We start from the raw sequence: 19,025 nt of genomic DNA on the forward strand, positions 1-19,025 counted from the left end.
AAATTTATGTTCTCTTAACAGATTTATCAATTTCTCATCCTACTCAGCACTAAGTTTAAAAGATATTATAACAGGAAAGGTATCACTTGGTCTCAAAAATGCATGTTTCGATCCTTCAGGGAGTGGGGATAACTCTACTTTTGGTGTCTCCATAGAAGATGGCTTCGGCTGGTCTCTCTTATGCGGCAACTCCTCAAAGCGTGGTTGCCAAAACTTCTTCTGCTTATCCTACATGTCAATTGAAATAGAGGAAACATTAGAAACATCATTAACAGGATAAAACAAAAAATTCAGAATTCGAATTAGAATCACAAAGGAGATATTCTAAAGATTCAAAATTTTCCCTTTCATCTACTTCCTCTGCAATGAGAGAGTCTATCATGTATGTATGGTAGCACTCGTCCCAACATGAAAAATATTCACCTCAATAGGGGTGTCAATGGACCGGTTTCGGGTTGGACACCATCTGAATCGGAAGTGATACGGAGGAATTGGACGGTCCTAAAAATGATATGGATGCAGACCAGTCCGAATATGAATAGTCCATATATAGTACGGACCGAATATGGACTAAACCTTTGAATCAAATGGTCCGTTCATTCGTTTGAAGTTCTCTCCCAAATTTTCTTTGAAGACCTAGCGCTCTATGCCAATACACCTCCACCGCTCTCCAGCAATCGAACGAAGAAGAAGGTTTCTCTCCGACGGTGGTATTCCTCGAACTCCGATAATACTTCTAGCGGTGGTTTCTCTCCGGTGGTGGTGTTTCTCTCCGGCGATGGTATCTCTCCAGTTCTTTTCTCTCGTCTCTCTTTAGCGAATAGCGATGGTGAACATCATTCCATCGTTCTAGTGTTATCCAGCGACCGACAACACTCCCCAGTCTCTCTGGTGGTTATCTATCTCATCTCTTCCTCTCTCTTTATCCAGCGGTAGACTCCTTGCTCGTTCAGGTATTTCCTCTCTCTTCTGTCATTTCAAACATTTTAGTTTTGTATTGTTTTTGGTTTAAGAGTAAGACTATAATATAAGAAATAGTTATTGATCTATTTTTTGTTTTGGGTTCAGGAACTCTCCACTTGAGTCCCCCCCAAATTTTCTGAGATAAAATAAGAAATAGTTTTTTTCCACAATGGACTTTCTAAGTGCAAATGAATGCTTCCTGAGCCATACTTTTGGTATTTGATTATACAAGCATTATGTGTTTTTGAGTATTAAGTATTTTTTTTTTGTTGATCTTATCACATTTTGCATATCTAGACACAATAGTAATTTTTATTATTTTAAGGTGTTAGCAATAGCTGGAAGTCTGGAACCAGGCCTATCATTTCATTCTGATCGTTTTGCATCTAATTCTTTTTTAGTTTCATCGATTAATTCAATGGAACCAGTCATGCCATTATGGGGTCCTACATGTATTGAAGAGGTTTAAGCATATTTCATGAATTTTTTACCATCCTCCCTATTTTGTTTGCTTTGTTTAACAAATTTGAAACTCATTGGAAATAACTGATCTTATTTATATTTATTACTTACTAGTGATAAAGTTGTAAGTGTTATCATATGAATTTCATTAGACTTTCTTGTTGTTCATGTTAGTGTGCAAATTAATTTATTTTTTTCTTAATGCATTAAGGATGGATGAAGCAAGTGTTGAAAATGCAAAAGTGCCTAAAAACCTAAGTGAAATCTATGGCATCTAGCTCTACTAGAAAGAGGGTTAGGTCCAAAGCATGGGAGCATTTTAAGAAAATAAATTTGGACTCTAGGGAGCAGAGAGCTATTTGTAAACATTGTGGAAAATAGTATATAGGTGGAAGTTCTATAGGAACGAGCCACCTTTTAGGGCATGTACCAAAGTCCTAAATTAAAACAAATGGGCACAAGTGAACAAGAAGTTGTAGAAAACTTCAAATTTGACCAAGATAGGAGCCGAATGGACTTAGCAAAGATGATAATAAGGCATGGGCATCCTTTTAGTATAGTTGAAGAAGAGTTTTTTTTAGATATTTGTCAATAATCTTCAACCATTATTTAGGCTTGTTTCTCGAAATACAATAAAGAATGATGTCATGAAGATTTACTTGGATGAAAAAGAGAAATTGTACAAATACTTTGATGGTTTGGATTGTAGGATTAGCTTAACCACTGATATGTGGACTTCGGAACAAAATTTGGGGTATTGTTGTTTAACAACATACTTTATAGATGATGGGTGAGAGCTGAAAAAGAAAATTATTGCATTTGTGGCAATTGAGTGTCCCCATGATGGAAACACTTTGTATGAAGTCGTTATGGAGAGGTTGTTAATTTGGAACATTGATAAAAAAATGTTCTATAACAGTTGACAATGCCTCTAACAATGATGTTATGGTTAGGGAGCTCAAGAATCGGCTTTGTGTTAAAGGGCTCCCATTGCATGGTGATCTATTTCATGTGAGATGTGCTGCTCACATCTTGAACCTTATTGTGCAAAATGGGTTGAGAGAAATATCACCATTGTTATATAAGATTCGAGAAAGTGCTAAATATGTAAGGTTGACACCCTATAAGAAGCAAAAATTTGACAATGCAAGAAGCCAAGCAAAAGTACAACATAAGAGGGGTGGTTGTTGATTGTCCAACGCGATGGAACTCCACATATGATATATCGGACACGGCTTTAGAGTTGAAGGAAGCATTTTGTCGACTAGCTGAGCTTGACCATGACTATAAGAATCTATCATCTGATGAGGAATGGGAAATGGGGACAGTAGTACGGGATTGTTTGCAAGTTTTTTACATCTGCACAAAAAACTTCTCCAACCTCAAATGTATTTTTTCCCGATATTTGCACAATTAAGCTTTTGTTGCTTCAGTGGCTAGATAATGAATATGAGTATGTTTGTTCAATGACAAATAGAATGAAGCAAAATTTTGATAAATATTGGGATGAATGTTCTTTGGTGCTTGCAATTGCCGTTGTTCCTGATCCTAGGTTTAAGATGGAGATTGTTACATATTACTATAATCTCATTTATGGAGAGATTGTTGAGAGGCATGTTACAAGAGTTAGGGAGGCAGTAAATGACCTATATTCAGAGTATGCGGGTTTTGATATAGAGGACATGTCACTTATAGACTCTAGTGTTGCATTTCAGCCATTGAGGATTCATGGTGTTGTAGATTTTTTGAGAGGTTTTGATCAGTGGTTGACTGAAGAGCATCCGGAATGTAATCTAGGGACTCAAAATTCAGAGTTGGATCTTTATCTTGAAGAAAAACTATTTCCTACAGGTGAAGAGCATGATATTTTGAGATTCTGGCGAGTTGATGGTCTCAAGTTTCCAAAACTCTCTAGATGGGCACGAGATATTTTGGCAATTCCAGTATCCACTATAGCATCCGAGGGAACATTCAGTATTGGGGGCAGAATAGTGGATTAGTATCGTACTTCATTACTTCCAGAGACTGTGGAGGCTTTGGTTTGTGGGCAAGACTGGTTAGAAGCTCCAATTACAAAAAGTAAGTTAAAAACTGAATCTTAAAGAGTTGTTATATTTCCTATATGTTTCTATTTATTTATATGCTTTTTCTTTCTAATATGTGTTTTTAGTTGTGTATTATTATTTTTAGAATTGGATCTTGAAGCTGCCGCTGCCTCTCCTATATGTGTGGCTTCTACAACTGACACTAACCGAACATGTAAGTTATGGCAAATGGTCTATAAATAAATTATTGATTTGCAAAATGTTTGTCTTTATGTAATTTAACTAAGCAAATGTTTTTGTTTCAGGATATTGGAGCATATGCCATGCATCTAGTTTGGACATTTTTGCTTCACAGGTATTTTTTTTATAAAATATTTGCTTATAAAATTTGGATTCGATTGGACTTACTCTATTTGTAATGATTTATATTGGTAGAAGATAAGTTTGGGGTTGTCAATGGACCATCCGACCATGATTGGGTTGGAGTGTTGGACATAATCTGAATTGAATTAAAACCAATTTGAACATGTTGAACAGTCCAGTAAGACAGTGGATTGGACTAGTCCAATCTGGTCCAGATTGAACAATCCAATAACACAGTGGATTGGCCAGTCCAATCCAGTCCAGATTGATCAGTCCAATATGACAGTGGATTGGACCAGTCCAATCTAGTCCAGGTTGAACAGTCCAATAAGACAGTGGATTAAACCAATCTAATCTAGTCCAAGTTGAACAGTCCAATAAGACAGTGGATTGGACCAGTCCAATCCAGTCCAGGTTGATCAGTCCAATAAGACAGTGGATTGGACCAGTCCAATCTAGTCCAAGTTGAACAGTCCAGTAAGACAGTGGATTGGAACAGTCCAATCCGGTCCAGGTTGATCAGTCCAATAAGTTGTTGTGTCTCTCTTTTGCTTCTTAACTTTGCAAGTTAAGAGCAGCAACAATATGACAGATCAGTAGGTTACGACGACCAGTTTCAAGCTCAACTGCTCAAGGACCCTTCTGTTTCCTATGGATTGTTTCCCATTGGTACCATTACTTCCCCATCCTTTACCATAGCAACAATTGCTTCGTTTAATGATGTTATCAGGACACCAACCTACTACAACCACTATTAGACCTTAATCCATTAGAACAATGCACCAAGTTAGATGACCAAGAAACCAATTTCTCCAAATTTCCTTCAAGCTTTCATTTGATGCCAGTTCGATCATATGAATCACTTGATGCAGAGCCTAGTGCTACCATCACAACAAACCCCACTGTCCAAAATGCTTCGCCTGATCTAGAGCTCACACTTTCTATCCGGAGGCCACTGGATCAGGGTAAATCGTCCTCAGGTCCCCTTTTTAATCGAACCCATTAGTGTGATCTAGCTCCAGCTAGTAGAATGCCAGAATCCATGAGTGAATAGTTGCCATTATCAGTGTTATTCCTTTTTGAGCTGAAACGGAGAATGGAACATGTGATCAATTGAAGGTGGACATTTTTAATGTCTTTTGCACTCAACGACATTGTTATTATTGTACTCTCAGAATGTTCCAAAAGAAAATAGTCTTGTTATCTAAATGAGCAGACTGTGTTGATGACACTTTAATGGGAGTAGCTAGATCTTATCAAGGAAAGAGAGTTCCTCTATATATGGGTAATTAAATTGATCTACATGTCATGAGAACCAACAATTTGATGCAATCGTGATGTTTTTGTGCTCCATTCACGTTTCTGTTCATTGACTGAAACAACCAAAAAACAAAACAGATGTAAGAGATGCAAAACTTTAGCAACTACCACCACAGGAAATCTCAATACCTAACTGCTTTTCTGTCTTCCCCACTTTACCTTCAATTTGAAGCTTAAAGAACATAGCAGATTCAATTCCTTTAAAGTTCTAGTTGCATCAATAAAGGTATCCATGGAAAATTAGGACCAGGAAATATTTTTATCTTATGCTTTTTCTGTTCTTTCATTCAATCAATCCATCCGAGTTGAACATGCCAACTTAATCAGTTGCAAAAGTATCCTAAATACACGGATTTGAAAATACTATGCCCTGAAATTTATCCAAACATAACCTTAATTTTTTATATACAAAAGTTCTGATCAAGGCAGTATTATTGCCAAATTGTCTAAGACTTCATGCTTGTTTCAGGTATTTTTCTTTTCTACTTTGTTGTTTACAGTCTTATACATCTCTATGAAACTCTTAAAACTGCAGCAAATACTCATAGAATGCTTGGACTACAAAAGAGCCACTTGTCCAAGCTTTCAGGTTACATCTAGAGTCTAAACCTTAACCAGATTCCACATGTATTTGGTTATTGCTCAAGCTGCTGTAAAAGAAATTTGCTACTTGGTCAGAAATCCACCAAACTTATCAAAGAAAGTTTCTTACATATATTGGAAGAAAACCAACTTCAAACAATTTTTGTTATGAACAAATGAAACAAAAGCTAGAATGCAGTAATAAATCAAAACAAAACATGAGGATTTATGTTTTTCAACCTCAGAGTTGTAGATTATTTTATTGGGATATCTGATGAAATTTGTATCCACTCAATGGAATCAATAAATATTTCAGTTGCAGGTATCTAATTGTAATGATACCTTACAATAAACATCATTCTTTGATGGAAATCAATGGAATCAATGGAATAAATATTTCAATGGAATCAATGGAATCAATGATGGAAATCATCATTCTTTGATCGATTCCAAATGTCAGTACAATAAACACTTATTAAGGAGTTGAAGATGATACCTCATAACCCCACCATGTGAGCTGCATGTCATATGGGAAATTGTGGCCTTGTGAGTCCACCATCCATACAACATTTGATATGGGCACACCTTCCCTCATTACACCACTGCTCATTTTGCTGGACCAATTAAACAGTGTATTTATTTATCCTATTTATAGAATGCATTGTAATGTATTATTAGTAGGTTAATTTGCCTTTGGGTTCTCCCTTTCAATTTATGTTTTTATTGACTTGTAATCTTTCACATTGTCAGAATATTGTGGCAACCATCATGCCAGAAGATTATCAACACAAAAAGGTATTTCTATGCAATCCCCACTTCTTGACTTTTAAATTATTTATTGAATTCGATTTTTCCTAGCCCTTCATTCAGAACAGATGTCAAAGCAACCCCACGTTTCATATCTCATAGACATGAAGCATGAATCTCTACATCTTCTCTTTCTCAAGGCCCATCCAGACATTGGTCCCTCCCCCATTCCCCATGAAATCAGAAAGCAACAGCACAAACTCATCAGCCCCACTCACAATCGGCTCACAATGAATGAGTTTTCCATAGCCGAAGTTGAGATCATGGAAAGGCAGTTTCCACCAAGCTGACAAATAGAAATTTCCATTTATGGTTGCAGGAACTCCTTTATAGATCTCTAACCAGTCTATCACTGACCTCACGTAGTCATCTGACACTCTGTATATTACTGCTCCACACAGAAGGAGAATGGCTTCTCAGCCAGATCCACCACCTTTGCACTGGCAAAAGCTGTGACAAGAGCATTTCCTGTGAACCCATGTGGTAAAGGGGGAGATATCTTGGACCTTATGTCCACTGCAAACAGAACGGTTGAAGTCTCATCTGGGTCATCAAACACTGCTTTGGATCTTGCTCTCCATAGGTGAGCTACAATGGCCTCAAAGTTTGAACACTTGGCCATGGCCTTGCCTTTGAGGATGCTGAGCATGCTAGAGGAAAAACAGAAGAGCTTGTGACTGTACTTGCTGGAGAACTGTAAGTCGGGTGCATTGGTTGGGAGAGGAGAATGAGGAAGTTACTGAAGCTATCTCTAACTTCTTTGTGTACTCAATATGTGGGTATTTGATCAGAGGTGGATTTCCTGCTTTCAGGCATGTTCTGTCGTTGTAGATGGCTTGGGTATTCAGGCCTTTGCCACTGCAAATGGATGTTTTTGCCTTTGTGGTGACATCTTTCACTCAAAACTGGTGGACTTGTGAATGGCCAGATTAATTGTCTTAAAACTGTTTAGTAACTGTACATATGCATTGACAACATTTTGTTTATTTCCTGAGAAATTAGGAAAATAATTTATTCTTTATTGAGTATTATTTTCTAAGGAAAACATTTTGTTTTTCTTCATTATTTTAGTTGAACCAAAATATTTTATAGGGAAAATGTTTTCTAAGGAAAACATTTAATTTGGACCAGATTGGGTCCAATCTGGTCCATTTGCATTTCAATTGGACCGGATTGGATCCGGTTTGTATGAGGTTTGGACCGGATTTGGTCCAGTCCATTTGTAAACGGTCTTCCTAAAATAAGCAGAATCTTCAACTTACTGTCAACCACAGATTGAGTATCTAAAACTAGAAAATCAACAAGATAATAGAATTTATCAATCTGAAGCAAAACGTCTTCCACTATCCCCATCGGTTTCTGAATAGAATGGTCAGCCAGTTGTAACACCACGAATGTGGGTTTTATCTCTCCAAGACCTAATTGCAAGTAAACTGAATAAGGCATTAAATTTACACTTGCTCCTAAGTCCAAGAGAGCTTGACCGAACTCTTGTGTCCCAATATGGCAAGCAATTGTGGGGCACCCAGGATCTTTGTACTTTGGTGGTGTTCTCTGCTTAATCACCGCACTTACCTGTTCTGTCAAAAATGCAACTTTCTTAACATGGTGCCTCCTTTTCATGGTGCATAGATCCTTTATCACCTTGGCATAAGTGGTACTTGCTTAATCACATGCAACAAAGGTAGATTAATCTTAACTTCTTTCAAATGTTCCAAAATCTCATCTTGGTTGTCTGGAAATTTTCCTCCAGATCTGAGAGTTTGGGGAAAAGGCACTTAGATCATAACCTCGTTTTTAGGCTCTTTTGAGGGGGCATCTTCAGTGCTGCTTGGAGTGGTGACATTTGTGCGAGGTGGAGTCGACAAAGGCCCATCTAAAACCTTACCACTATGAGTAGTGATGGCGTGAACTCCCTTGATGTTCTCCGGATCAGAGGTGGATTCATGTACCATATGTGACCCCTTTGGATTGGTTTGAGGCTGAGACGGAATTTTGCCTCTCTCTTGTACAGTAAGAGCATTGGTTAGCTTAGTTATCTAGCTCTTGATATCCTTGTTCTCTTCAACCACCTGTGCAAGAATAGATTCAAACTTTTGCTCAGTCTTATTCTGTGCATGCTTGAAGTGTTTCCTCTAAAGGATTCCTATTCAGTTGAGCATTGTATTGAGGTACAGGATGAAATCGGGATGGTTGCGCCTCTACACTCCAATTATTGTTGGACAAAGTGGGTTGGTTCTGATCAGCCTTCCAACTAAAATTGGGATGGTTCCTCCAGGTAGGATTATAGGTCTCTGAATAGGGTGAGAAAGGTTTTCTATACAATCCTAAGGCATTACACTGTTCTTCATAAACCTCTCTCATCTCACCATAGGTTGGGAAATTTTGAGCTAAGTGATCCAATCCCCCACAGACAAAACATGAAGTTTAAGTTTCTACCTTGGCAATCGTGTGGGTGACTTTATTATTTCTCTTCTTTAAGGCCTCAAGTTCTCTAGTTACAACTTTTAATTGGGTTTTGAGGTTGTCTTCCTCCTTAAGATGGTAAATCCCGGTTGGACGTGACCTATTAGTACTATCAGTAGCACTAGGCCCAGTCCACATGTGGGCTTTCTCAGCTAACTCATTCAGGAATCTATGGCTTCTTCAGGATCCTTTTGTAGAAACTCCCCATTACACATCATCTCTATGAATTGGCGCTCCCTGCTGGTTAAACCCACATAGAAATAGCTAACTAACCTCCAACTTTCGTACCAATGGTGTAGACACAGGTTTTGTAGCTCTTTGAATCTCTCACAGGCTTGGTATAAGGTTTCATTATCCTTTTGAGAAAAGGTTTAGATCTATCTCTTAAGATTGTTGGTCTTATGGTGCGGGAAGTACTTGTTAAAGAAAAAGATTGGGTCATTTCCGCCCATGTACCTATGGATCTCGGTCTTAAAGAGTATAGCCAACTCTTAGCTCTCTCTTTCAGGGAAAAAGGGAAAAATTTCAGCCTAACAATGTCTGCAATATCAGCTCGGTTATGGAAGGTGGCCACTACCTCTTCAAATTCCCTAATATGCACATATGGATTCCCACTGTCTAAACCATGGAAATTAGGCAAGAGTTGAATCATTCCAGGTTTGAACTCAAATTGTGGTGTATAACATGATGCATGATGGTGTGGCTATCCGGGTGGGGTGCAGGTAGTCTTTTAAAGACCTAACAGGGTTGTCCTCATGTTGACTCATGGTTTTAGAATCAGAGGACGAATTAGATGCTAATTCTTCTTCAGGGAGTGGTGGTGGGTCTATTCGTATATGTCTAGTGAATCTCCATCTTTTGTCCCTTAGTCTATTCATACACCCTAAGCTCCTATTTTTTTTTAGCTTACAAAAAGAAGAAAAGGAAAATGAGATCAAGAAAATAAAATGAAACTAAAGAAAATGAAACAAACAAAGGAAATAAAAGAGAAGTAAAGAATGTTCAAACTCAGTTGTTGGTTTGGCTTCCTCGGCAACGGCGCCAAATTTTGTGTCTCGCCCAAAATTATTACTCTTAGATAAGTGGTCGTTGAAGCGTAACTTTAGGTGTCGAATCCACAAAGAAGCTAATTAAACCAACAAAATGAGTTATCGCTAAGTGTAAATAACCTAAAATAAAATGATTTTCTAAAAATAGGAATAAAAATATTTGAATAAAAGTAACAATGATTAAAAGATGAAAAGTAGTATTGTGATGAACAAGGCTTCGAGATTCACTTGATCGATTTGTTCAATTGTTCTCGACTTTGACTCCTATTTATTACTCAGCAAGTTTCACATCCCAAACAAACAATCGGAAAATATCTTTAAAATCAACGACAAGAACAAAAGTATTTGTTCTGAGAAAATTAATTTTCAATGAAGAACATAATGATCTATTCTTACAAGCTATCCAAGAACTATAATATATCCAACTGACAGTATTGTAGTAAAGGATCAACCCATAAAATAAATATACCCAATCAATTATTTTCTAGCAAATTGCACATAAAAAGAGCATGACTAATTTTATATGGAAATTGAAGAATATAACTTCTGGGTTTATCAAATAAAAAAATTAATAAAAGAAACTTCTCAAGAACAAAATTAAACAATGAAATCTCTTAAGGAATCAAAGTAAAATAACAAGTAAAACTCATCGATCAAGATCCTCTCTAACCTTGTTGAAGCTTTAGCCACGCTTGGACATCATTCTCCCATCTTCTCTTCTGTGAAAAACTGAGAAAATAATGCAAAAATAACCTCTGGTAGTTGTCCCCCTTTTTGGTCAGATTTTTCCTTTTTATTGTGCAGCCAGGCTTCTCAATCTGCTCAGCCCAGACCCATGTCTTACCCCCCAATTTTCGCCCCGATAGAGATTGATTTAGAAAATGTTATTACCAGATGAATTGTAGTCCTATCTCTTAGCTGTCCATATCTTCAAGAATCATCAAATTTTGACATCTGTAGAGGAAGATATGCCCAAAATACCGGAACTTGGGAAACGATTCAGCACTCATACTTGGGTCATGGAACTTGGGCTTGGGTTTCTTGGACCTATGTTTGGGCTTTCTTCTATTCAATTATTAATTCTTCCAGCATAAAAATTGCATAAATTATAAAATTAACATTTATAAAATTATTATGGAAAAATATTACTTTTAAGCTCTTTATTTTACAATTGCCAAATGTTGATCACACTTTAGATATACATTTTCATGCTTTCGTCACTTTGTAGTTTGGTTCAGCTTTAGGATAGCAAAGATTTTATATGCACAGATTATTACAAGAAAACATTATCATGAGGGCAGATTTGGCCCACCAGTGAAATTGCGACACGTGGCACCTCGTGACAACTAGGCAAGCCCCCAGGCAACAACTTACCAAGTTGGTCCCCCCCCCGGCACCGGTCTAGCTGGCCTGGCGCGACCTGGTGCGACCAGGCGCGGCTTGCGCGCGACCTGGCGCTGCAGGCGACCTGCACGCGGCCTACGCGCGACCTGCGCGACCTGGCCTGATCAGCCTGCCACATGCGCCAACCTGGCAACCTGGCCCGGACACAGGCGCCGACCTGATGACCTGACCCCGACACAAGCGCCGACCTGGCAACCTGGCCGGACACCGACCCGCCGACCTGGCAACCTGGCCCGGACACCGACCCGCCGACTGACACAGGTGCCGACCTGGCAACCTGGCCCGGACACCGACCCGCCGACAGACACAGGCGCCGGCCTGGCAACCTGGCCCGGACACTGACCCGTCGACTGACAGGCGCCGACCTGACAACCTGGCCCAGGCGCTGACCTGGCCGCCTGGCACAAGCGCCAGCCTGACAACCTCGAGGAGTTCATCACTGTACCCCGGTTCTGACGGGATATGACGTCTTACCATTTGAAGGCTTTTCACCCACCTAACCCGCGAGGGCACCACTATATAAGGACTTCGACCCCCAAAGCCTGAGGGGAAGAAAAAGGGTATGGTAACCCCCGCTCTCTAGCTCTCTCATTTCTCTTCAAGCCCTCTGTAATCAGAATGCTAACTTAGGCATCGGAGAGTCCCCGCCGGGAAAATACCCCCAGGTCCTCTGATTCAATTCCCGCAGGTCCCTCAGCTCCCACCGTCTACAAAGGAGAGAAAATCACCTCACGCGGGGGGTAGTCGGGCAGCGCTGCACCAGGGAGCTCCACCATCCTCTGAGTTGCAAACCGCCTAGGGGCAAGTCAAGTGACGAGTTCGCCACCAGGGAGCACTACCAGGCAGCTCGCCGTCAGGCAGTTCGCCACCAGGCAGTTCGCCATCAGGCAGTTCGCCACCAGGGAGCACTGCCGGGCAGTTCGCCACCAAGCAGTTCACCACCAGGGAGCACTGCCGGGCAGTTCGCCACCAGGAAGTTCGCCCCCAAGCAGTTCGCCACCAGGCAGTTCGCCATCAGGCAGTTCGTCACCAGGCAGTTCGCCCCTAGGCAGTTCGCCACCAGGGAGCATCACTAGGAAGTTCGCCACCAGGCAGTTCGCCATCAGGCAGTTCGTCACCAGGCAGTTCGCCATCAGGTAGCGCCACCAGGCAGTTCGCCATCAGGCAGTTCGCCACCAGGCAGTTCACCACCAGAGAGCACTACCAGACAGTTCGCCACCGGGCAGTTCGCCACCAGGCAGTTCGCCCCTAGGCAGTTCGCCACCAGGGAGCATCACCAGGCAGTTCTCCCCCAGGAAGTTCGCCACCAAGTAGCTCATCACCAAGGCACGTCACCACCAGGTCAAACACGAGGTACTTAGCCAAAAAAATTTTACACATCCCAAAAAATGGTACGTGACCAAAAACGGTTACATCACATTACATGCAACCAAGGTCGTAGAACAACTCCAGTGATTATTGAACAAGCTAGTCTATAGTGAAAAAGACAAAGAGTTGTTCTATGACCTTGGTTGCAGGTAATGTTTGCTCAAGGTTAATCACTTAATTTCTAAAGCCAGAAATGAAACTTGACTCCAAGATTTTTAAAATCGGATAAGAGGAAACCATTATAGGGACCAGTTCCTAGGTTGAACGGATTGACCGCCTGATGTTGTTCGATCCAAGGTGTTCCAAATCAAGATCACAGTCAAATAGTCTGGCAATTGGTGAAGCCAAGATGCAAGAATGAAGTTGTGCACCAAGATCAAGATATGAAACCAAGAAAGAGATCAAAGGCCCGAGGAGTTGTTCCCCGGGTAGGCACTGTAACGCTCAAGTCAGTAATGAAAGAGATGGGCGGTTGGGCCGAGCAGTTGAGAAGAACGTCAGCCCGTGCATAAGCATAATAACAGTACGGAGTTTGAAAGTCCCTTACCTTGAGCGGAGGTTACCTATTTATAGCCAAAGATCCATGTTCGAATTGGATGAGGCTTCTGGGGTTGTCCGTCGAGGTCTTCGAGATAAGTCCCAATCCCCAGCGAAGCTGTCCTCCTTATACGTACGAGGCTCCTCTTCTTGGTCGCGCTTATCCGTCCTACGTGGTGCTGACATGGCCGAAGAGATAAGATGGTTAGGGAGGCGCCATGTGGCACCCGGGGCCAGCTCGACCATAACCGAAACTCCGCCTAGTTCAAATGGGTGGCCTGTTTTGACTTTAAAATTGAAAAATTAAAAAAGGCCAAAAATCATTATTTAAATTAACTGTTTGATGGTTCAACCACCCGGGTCAGCGGGTCACTAACCAAATCAACAATTTTTTACCAAAAAGCAGTTTTGGGGTGAAATGAAACCTGTTACCTAAATGGTTCTTGGTTTTTCCGATCCAAACTAGTTTTGAAAACCATGCTTGAGTCATCCTATTCTTCAACAGTTTCTAGCAACTCTCTACCGAAACCCAAGGTTTGATTGTTAAAAGATGGGATGAGTATTCCTTTTATTTTTTGTAGATAGCCTTTTGGGTTTTGAGATCTCCCCGGGTTTTGAGTCTAGATCTTCCGCCCACAAGAACTCTGCCCACATCTACTCACATAACATTGCAGCCACACATGGGGAACATCTCATCCTCTTACATATGCATGGGGGATGTTCTCAATTCATAGGGGTGGTGTGCTGTGGGTAGTTGTGGGCAGAGTTCTTGTTTGCAGGAGATCCAAAGTCTCGGGTTTCTACACGATTTTTGTATATTCTTAGTGCATAGTGGGGGTTGATCTCCCTGTACTCGGACCGATCCGACCAAGATGGTTGAACTGGTAACCCACAACCCGGAGACAAAACGGTTCGACCTCTTTATCGGTTTTCAAAACATTGCTTTTAGACCACAATATTTTTTTGGGGGGGTTAAACTTTTTAGACCACAATTTGGTAATTCTCATTTGAATGTCTTGGGCAAATCCAACTTTTGCCTAAAGTTTTGGCAAAAATAGAAATTAACCATGAGAAATCTGTTACCTCCTTTTCAATCAAAGGATCGGATGTTTAAATTCCCACGCAACATCTAATTACTTTCAATTCAAACTAACATAAGATGCGGATTCAAGCCCATTTGCTTTCTGTATAAACTAAAGTGCAGAAGACAGCTGAGGCGCGAGAGCTAGAACATCTGTATTAATCTAAAAATCTCCTCTGGAGAGTTAAAAGAAGAAGGCGAGCGACAGACAGACAGATTCGTATTTCGATCTTCAAACCCAGATGGCAACCGAAATGAGCTTGAAGCTTCTGGTGGACATGAATTCCAAAAGGGTTCTATTTGCAGAAGCAGAGAAGGAGATTGTAGATTTCCTCTTCAGCCTCCTGATCATGCCCATGGGCACCATAGTGAGGCTGCTAAGCCCACATCACGCCAGCGCAGGATGCTTCGGCAACCTCTACAACAGCGTCCAGAATCTGGGTGACATGTACTTGCAGCCCAACACAGACAAGGCCCCTCTCTTGCAGCCCAAAATCGCATACTCGCCATTAACGACCGGCGTTCAGCGCCAGGACACTCTTCCTCTTCTTCTTCTTCAGGATGCTGAAAGTGAACAGAGCAAGTCTACCAGTCCTCCGCAGAGAGTGAAGTACTACAGAAATTCTGCTAGGATATGTGGGCATCTGTCTAATGTTGCGGGGACTCGGTGCCCATGTGGATGGGATATGAACATGGAGCTGCAACTGATTGAACCAAAGACTGTGGCCGCCGGAGCTAGAGGGTATGTAAAGGAGTTGGTGACGTACATGATCACTGATGACTTGGTGGTAACGCCAATGTCTACCATCTCTAGCATTACTCTTCTTTCCAGGCTTGGTGTCAAGGGAATATGTAACTTGGAGGAGGTCTCTGTGAAGCTTGACAAGGAACAGGTGAAGTGATCACTATGCATTCTCTCTCTCTCTCTCCTGCTAATTGACTCTTCCTTGTGTGTGTGGGTTTTACTAGGGTTTGGCTTTGTTAAGAGCTGCTTTACAGTCAAAGTCGGTTCTAACAGATGTTTTCCTTATGGAGGGAGCTCCTCAAACTCCAGCAGATTCAAAGAGGTCAGTTTTCAGTTAACCCCAAGAGAGGCTTGAACACAATTGAGAGAGAGGGAGATCTTAGTAAGGTGGTTAGCTTACTATTATAGGTTTCATTTGCTTACTGATAAATTTATACTGACTTTGATTCGGAATTTATACTGATAAATTTATACCTCTACACAATTGGGCCATGGGGTTTCTATTTGATGAAGAAGCCATGACTTCAACAAGGAACATCAGAAATAGCTAAGTGGCCATGAATTTATAAAAAGAAAAAAAGAAAAAAAAAACTCCCTTTGACTGAGGCAATTAAATTTAGAGAAATTTATTCATTAAATTCTACTTCTGTAGTTCGATACTGTCCAAGGAATTTTTCTTGCTAGTTTCAATTTCACTTGTACTAGTGTACAGTAAATAAAGATGAAAGAATAAATTATAAGTACCAAAACCAAGACATCTATTGTCATTATATGGTATAAATATGGATATAAATGTTGTAATTTTGACCTATGGTATAAATATGGTATAAATATTGTCATCAATTGTGGTAACTGTATTGGCATTGATATCAGGGTCTGTTTGGTTCACAATTGGAATCAGAGTCAGAATGGTCTATTCTCATAATCTGTTTAGTTCAAATAGAAATCAACTGGAATGGGATTTCATTCTCAAGGGAGGGGAGGGAATTGTCATTCCCTCAAATGGGAAAATGTCATTCCATCGATAACGGGCATGGGATTCAAAATTTCCAATTCCACCCAACCAAAAAGTTGGAATTAGAATGATTCATTGAAATTCAGATTCCAAACCCCTAATCCTGCATACCGAATGGGCCCTCAGTTGTGTTGTTGCTCTACACTGTTAAATTTATGTGTTGCATCATCTGTGGGGTATTTCTACCGGAAGATGTAATTCCTAGATTAAAATGAAAAGATCTTATTGTTGTCTATGAAACCCAACTAATGTGATGTGATTTTGCAAGTGAACTCAAGAATGGAAGAGCCCATTGTAGCTGAGCCAAAGAAAGCAAGCTGAAAGAAGAAAAATAACACTGAGAAGAGGAGAAGAACCTTTATGGTTGATGACAATGTTATGTTATCATGGTTATTGAGCTAATGATGTATAATTGATATATGAAGTAAAAGCAAGTGATTTGGAATATACTCAAAAAAGTTGCAAATAAACTGGATATTATATAATATGACTTTATTTGGAACTCAAATTTGAAGCAGGGAATAAGAAATGGAAAGTAGAACATTAGGCTGTATTTGGTTTGAAGGAAAAAAGTAGGGAAAATAGGGAAACCTTTACAAATCTTGTATAGGTTTTCCTACATTTCCCTTCCTTTCCTTACCTTTTCCTTCAAACCAAACATAGTATGATGGTAACAAGTAATAGGTGTCCCAAATGCATCTATGGATATTGTGTGTGTAAAACCAAATATTTTACCATATGATAATTAATGGAAGGAACAAGTTGGTCAAGATCTATTGGTATATATTAAAACAAAGATAGTCATGTCAGATGGCCACCCCTTTCTCTCTTTACTCAACTGAGGCTTATACCATCCCTTATACTTTCAGCTTGTCATCTCAGCATCTCTCTCTCTCTCTTCCCATTCATAGCTAATCACAAATTCACAATTCTGAATTGTGATATTCTAGGAAAGGAGAAGCCTGCATATAAAGGACGAAAACAAAACGTTTCCTTCTTTTTGAACTAAATGTCTTCTTCTCAACTTAATCTCTTATCAACTTTACACCTAGGGTGTTCATTATATGGTCTAAACCACCAAACCCAACTGTAATTAGCGGTTTGGTCTGGTTTTTCCTTGCAATAATTTGGTTTGGTTTGAGAATTTCTCAAACCGTAGTTTTTTTTTGTTTGATTTGGTTTTCTATATTTTATAAACCAAACCAAATCATAAACTGTATTAAACTGAATTATTAATAATAGTATGTATGTATACATTCATTTAACATTTCATACATTATTATTGTTTATTTCAGTTTTTAACTTGTAATTTGATGCCCAAGAAAGTTGTTTATGTTTGAGAAAGTGTAATAATAATATGTAGGTAAGCATTCTAATTGGGTTAAGCCCAATAGAATGGTCCAAATTGTATTAAAAACTGGATCAAACCTCAATTTACTGGTTTAGTCCAAAATTTTCTTCAAACCAAACCAAACCGGACTGTAAACACCCCCATTTATATCAATCTCTTCATCTAAGGTAATCAAGTTTTGCAACTGAAATCTTCTCAACAGGTCAACAGAAGTGATGCTATGTACATTTTCTTTTTTGAAAAGATAAGTGATGCTACGTACATAATTTCACTTATTACATGGCCTATAGCTATATATGTTGTTTAATATGGCATTGGATGATTGGAATGCTTTACAACTCAAACCTGTTCTATTCTACAGTTAGGGGTGCAACTTTTGAGGGTAAGGTTGAGATTTTATCAAAATTTTAATGGGCCCAAAAGTCTGAGCCCAAATCAGTATAAACAGTTAATTCGGGCCAACCAGACTTACACCCTTATCTTTCTGTGAAAAAGAAGCATAAAACGGATAATTAAGAGGGTCGATCCAGACCAGGCAAATAAATCTTTCTGTACATTAATACCCTCTACATAATTTGTCTATCTATCGAAGTTGGGAGCCAACGGCACGGATTGTCGGTTTCCACCCAAGACCAATGATTAATATTATCGAGATTATAGTCTCCCATCCAACAGCTTTCCTACGGAACATAATTTAATGGTGCTCCGGGGGAGTTCATTTTTAAATTTCAGTCATATGTTAATTAAGTTTTCGTAATGAAGTGAAATTAATTTATAATATTTGTAAAGTAATTATGCAAACTTAGATTATAATAATATATTTAATTAATTTAGATATCTAATTAATTTAAATGTTACATTATATTATAAGGTGAAAAAATACTTTTACAAATAATTAGATAGTATAATATGATTTCCTTTAACAAATAATTAGACTAACTTTATTTAAATTAGTTCAATGGGTAAATTGCTTAAATTAATTAACTATCTCAGATTAATGAGAAAAATACATAGATTCATTATTAATTTATTTAACTTTGATTGGTTTTAACTTAGATTTATGAGCAAATTGTTTAATTAATTTAGATTAATTAATTATTATTTTTCATTGACCCAAAATAATTCCAATTACCTAATATATGCATGGGTAAAAAAAATAAACATGACATGCAAATCTTCAATTGAATTTCCCTATGCTTTCCTCGGTTAGAGGTGTCAGTTTGTGAGGAATCATTGGGTTCACCTAACAGCAATGTTTTCAAAATCGGACTGGACCAGATGGTTGGACCGGAAAATCAGGAATTGGTTCGTTTCATCCCAAAACTGTTTTTTGGCCAAAAACCATTGCTTTGGTCAGGGAAACGTCAATACAGACAATAGTTTTGGCCTTTGTCAGAACAGGCCATTTGTTCGGTTTGAACAATCAAACCATTCAACCCAAGAACTGGACCCCCTAAACAGTTCTCT

The 19,025-nt window shown here is 39.3% G+C and overlaps 2 protein-coding genes, 1 non-coding gene and 1 pseudogene across 5 annotated transcripts; 3 read left to right on the forward strand and 1 right to left on the reverse strand.

The window, feature by feature from the left end:
- The first annotated feature begins 2,569 nt into the window (after window positions 1–2,569).
- Window positions 2,570–5,753, forward strand: LOC104609899 (zinc finger BED domain-containing protein RICESLEEPER 2-like). The gene is made up of 5 exons (XM_010276324.1): window positions 2,570–2,752; window positions 2,859–3,368; window positions 3,616–3,684; window positions 3,776–3,825; window positions 5,654–5,753. Exons 1-5 carry the CDS (start codon window positions 2,570–2,572, stop codon window positions 5,751–5,753), a joined length of 912 nt encoding a protein of 303 aa, XP_010274626.1.
- Window positions 5,754–6,631: 878 nt separating this feature from the next.
- Window positions 6,632–8,165, reverse strand: LOC148804390 (acyltransferase GLAUCE-like; annotated as a pseudogene).
- Window positions 8,166–9,293: 1,128 nt separating this feature from the next.
- LOC148804391 (small nucleolar RNA R71) lies at window positions 9,294–9,400 on the forward strand. Its single transcript, XR_016081674.1, has one exon. It is a non-coding gene; the product is annotated as a small nucleolar RNA R71 (small nucleolar RNA).
- A 5,102-nt stretch (window positions 9,401–14,502) lies between these two features.
- Window positions 14,503–16,715, forward strand: LOC104609852 (uncharacterized). Of its 3 annotated transcripts, none has more exons than XM_010276252.3 (3): window positions 14,504–15,340; window positions 15,466–15,514; window positions 16,486–16,715. In XM_010276252.3, the coding sequence occupies exons 1-3, from the start codon at window positions 14,690–14,692 to the stop codon at window positions 16,503–16,505; spliced, it is 720 nt and encodes a 239-aa protein (XP_010274554.1). In that variant the 5' UTR covers window positions 14,504–14,689; the 3' UTR covers window positions 16,506–16,715. The 3 variants fall into 3 exon arrangements, with proteins under 3 accessions (XP_088743021.1, XP_010274554.1, XP_010274553.1); XM_010276251.3 differs by having other exon boundaries at window positions 14,505–15,340; window positions 15,417–15,514; XM_088886895.1 differs by lacking the exon at window positions 16,486–16,715 and having other exon boundaries at window positions 14,503–15,340; window positions 15,466–16,479.
- Window positions 16,716–19,025: the final 2,310 nt, after the last annotated feature.

This window comes from Nelumbo nucifera, chromosome 1 (genome assembly GCF_055504915.1).
Source record: "Nelumbo nucifera cultivar China Antique chromosome 1, China Antique-T2T, whole genome shotgun sequence".
NCBI lineage: Eukaryota > Viridiplantae > Streptophyta > Magnoliopsida > Proteales > Nelumbonaceae > Nelumbo > Nelumbo nucifera.

Excerpts from the sequence above, each read along its gene's own strand:
- LOC104609899 (XM_010276324.1), top strand. The coding sequence starts at position 2,570 with ATGCAAGAAGCCAAGCAAAAGTACAACATAAGAGGGGTGGTTGTTGAT. Across the intron at positions 3,369-3,615 it reads GAGATATTTTGGCAATTCCA|AATTGGATCTTGAAGCTGCC; the intron begins GTATCCACTATA and ends TATTATTTTTAG. Across the intron at positions 3,685-3,775 it reads AACTGACACTAACCGAACAT|GATATTGGAGCATATGCCAT; the intron begins GTAAGTTATGGC and ends TTTTTGTTTCAG.
- LOC104609852 (XM_010276251.3), top strand. The coding sequence starts at position 14,690 with ATGGCAACCGAAATGAGCTTGAAGCTTCTGGTGGACATGAATTCCAAA. Across the intron at positions 15,341-15,416 it reads TGAAGCTTGACAAGGAACAG|GGTTTGGCTTTGTTAAGAGC; the intron begins GTGAAGTGATCA and ends GGGTTTTACTAG. Across the intron at positions 15,515-16,485 it reads ACTCCAGCAGATTCAAAGAG|AATGGAAGAGCCCATTGTAG; the intron begins GTCAGTTTTCAG and ends AGTGAACTCAAG.